We start from the raw sequence: 3529 nt of genomic DNA on the forward strand, positions 1-3529 counted from the left end.
TTTGATATCGAAAGTAAATTAAAAAAGAAAAGAGGATAAATGATTCTCTCGCTCTCTCACTTTGGACAAAAAAAATTACTATTCGTGTAGTATAATTTCAATGATGATTAATCGTGCGAAGGAGCTTATCGAAATCTGATCGTATCACGCAATTGCGCACAGAGAATCACTTCATTAGAATCGTGCTATCGTGACACTTGTACATCTAGGTTTATAACTTTTTGCATCGTTGTATTTTCTCGAAAAAGGAATTGTACCCTTTGTCTCATTACTTGCCATAAAAAATAATTATCAAAAACATATCTTTATAATTAAATGATAATAATTCATACTGTTCAAATGTTTTTTTTATTATTAAAAAATAGGAAATATTTCAAGAAACAAGGTTTCATTCATAAATTTTTATTATTGCTTTTATATTGAATAAATTCTTCCTTTTTCAGTTAAGATTGAAAAAACAATTTGATTTAAATGAAAGATTAATAAAAATAAAATAATTTTATTAAACATTTGCAAATATATTTGTGATAAATTGTACGTTTTATAGAATTAAATAATTTATAAAAAGAGTTAAAAAATGATTAATATTCGAATTTTCATATTCTCTCAACAATTATCAAACAATATGAAACAATTCTAAGTTAATTTATTTATTACATCTAAGCAGCGCGATAATTTAACGAAATTGTGTATGTATATGTTGAAATACGCAGTGGTATAAATTCATATGAGCAAATGTGTGTGTCTCAGCCCATGTTGTCGAAGCATCAATAAAAAAGAGATTTTGTAAATCAGAGATTTATTTCCCTTTTCAATTCCTACTTTTTTCTTTTACGATATTTGTTAATAAATTTGATTAATTTGTTTAATTGGTAATATCTTTTTTTTTAAATATTTTTAGTCATTAAATAAATATGTGAATACATGAGTATATGAAATTTTTATATATAGATAAATATATATATTCTATATATATTTTATAGATAAATATAAATATTATATATTCTTTTAATGAAGTAATAGTAGTAAGGATTTTAATTGAAAATTAAGCCGTAAATTCAAATTCATTATTATAAAAAAACTTGTCATTCATTTGTAAAAATCTTATTCAAATTTTATTATAATAATGCGATAAAAAAATGTTAAAATATATATTATAAAAATTTATCATTTATATTATATATAAAAACTTATATAAAATATATATACGATAATATGTATAAAAATATACTATATTTATCTTTTCTTTTATTAAAAAATATAATGTCTTTTAGATAAGACATTAAGGTTTCAAATGATTATATATGTCGCATACATTTGTAAAGTGTAGACAAGGAAAATAAATAATGAGAAAAGGACAGAGATAATATAAAAATATGGGAATTAGCGCCATCTTCAGAGTGCCGCAAATGAAACACATGAAAAAAGGACAGAAAATAGTTGAAGAAGGACAGAGATAAAATAAGAATTTACTACTAATGCCATCTCTCGAATATCAAGAAATGTTAAGTTTGAGCATTCTTCAAAGAGATGGCGTTACTAGTTAAAGTCTTTAGATGTTTCAAGTTTCATTAAGTTTCAGCATTTTTCAAAGAGATGGCATTACCAGTTAAAGTCTAGATGTTTCTAAGTTCAGCAGTTTTCAAAGAGATGGCGACACTATATAAGGTCTTTTACATGTTTCTGACATCCAGTTTGAGCATTTATCGAAAAGATGGCGCCACCAATTAGTTTCTCTTAGTCGAAAGATGGTGCTAGTGATCAATTCTTTTTTTTATCCTTTTTCTTTTATTTTCTATCCTTTCTTTATGTGTTTCATTTGCGGCACTCTGAAAATAATGTTGATTCCCATATTTTTATACTATCTCTGTTCTTTTCTCACTATTTATTTTCCTTGTCTTACTAATTACATAAATTATACAAATATGATAGTTTATGAAAATATTAATATATATAATTATATTGCACATATATTGGGAGATTGCTTTTTAAATATTCAAATAATAAAAATCTTAGGAAATAATTAACATTATTTTTATTGATGATATTTCTTGCAATTCTTTAAATAATTAACAATGTTCTATGATAAATCTGTATTTTATAAATGATAATTATAATTGTTATGTCAAAGATAATTGAGATTATCACGTGCTATCTTTATATTAATCATAAATTAATTATTAATTTAATAATAATAAATTAATTTAATTATAATTTCTTTCTTTGCAACGCTATTATATTCCATTTTGAATTGATAACATGAGATATTATACAAGAATACTAACAATGACTATATAAATAACTTTCAGATTATATGATACAAAAATGCATTAGATAATAAATCTATTTTATAACTAGTTTGTGGTTCTACGTTATATTTTTATTATATTTCTATTACAATTCTATATCACAAAAATATTTTCATATTTGTGACTAATTAATTAACCATTTTATAATTATAATATAAGCGTTCGTAAATGTATCAAGGCTATAAAAACTGACAAAAATGTTTTTGAACTAAATTCCTATACATTAAAACTATAGAATATCAACGCACTATACTTAAAATTGTCGACAAGCAGTCACTTTTTCTATGCCCATTTTATATATAATTCACATGACACATCTGTGTTCAAGGAAAAAGAGCGAAGATGAGGGGACTGTTTCCGCCCCTAAAGTTTTTCTACTATATAAATTTATATACTATTCGCTAGAAAAATTAAGCCTTTGTTTATTGTCATGAGATAATTATAATATTATAATACTTCTTTGACAAATTTTGTACATATAACAATTTCTAAAAGTGATTGTATATTTATGTACGCTTTTTGTACAACTCTTTTTAATTTTAACTACGATTTGAAAGGAAATTAACGTGATTTTTACTATTTTTTACTCATGGTATGTATTTATTTTTTATATAATGTCAAATTATCATTAAATTATATACTGTCAATATTATTTTCACAAATTAATTAGCATTTCGTTATACAACACATCCTTTTAATTAACATAATTAATAATTAATCATTATATTAATTGTCGAAAATAGCTGTAAACTTTCTTTTGTGTACTAAAATGAAATTGCGTATTATGTGCGTAGTATATTGTATTTAAATGGTATATATATAAATGACATTTTAAATAAAAAATTGATTTAAATATATACAAAATTTAATTATTTTAAAAAATTATTTAAAATTAATTAATATAATATAATAATTTACATCATAATTTACATATCTGATATATATAAAGAAATATTAAAAAATAATAAAAAATATTTTATTTATATTTCATTATATTTTAATTATTTAAAAATTTAATAATTTTTAAAATATATTAATAGGATTTTTTATAAAATAAAAAATATATAATTGCATATATATGATTAGTTTTTTAATAAATAATTATATATATAAACATACTATAATATATATGTTTTAGGCTTTACGTATGATGTCAGCAATAGTGCCAAGCACACATAATATAATTGATTCTAATCAAAGTTATGATCATGCATCAGAAC

General features: G+C 21.8%; 1 protein-coding gene across 1 annotated transcript in view; it reads left to right on the forward strand.

Annotated features, from left to right (window-relative positions):
- Positions 1–2521: 2521 nt before the first annotated feature.
- Positions 2522–3529, forward strand: part of LOC102675093 (sorting nexin-29) — a gene marked incomplete at its 3' end in the record, with an annotated part of 4701 nt that continues 3693 nt past the window's right edge. The window contains exons 1-2 of the mRNA XM_006613586.2: positions 2522–2901; positions 3448–3529. Coding sequence (XP_006613649.1) covers positions 2899–2901; positions 3448–3529 — 85 coding nt within the window. The remainder of the gene's footprint in view (positions 2902–3447) is intronic.

The sequence above is a fragment of the Apis dorsata genome, unplaced genomic scaffold (genome assembly GCF_000469605.1).
Source record: "Apis dorsata unplaced genomic scaffold, Apis dorsata 1.3 scaffold_157, whole genome shotgun sequence".
Taxonomy (NCBI): Eukaryota; Metazoa; Arthropoda; class Insecta; order Hymenoptera; family Apidae; genus Apis; species Apis dorsata.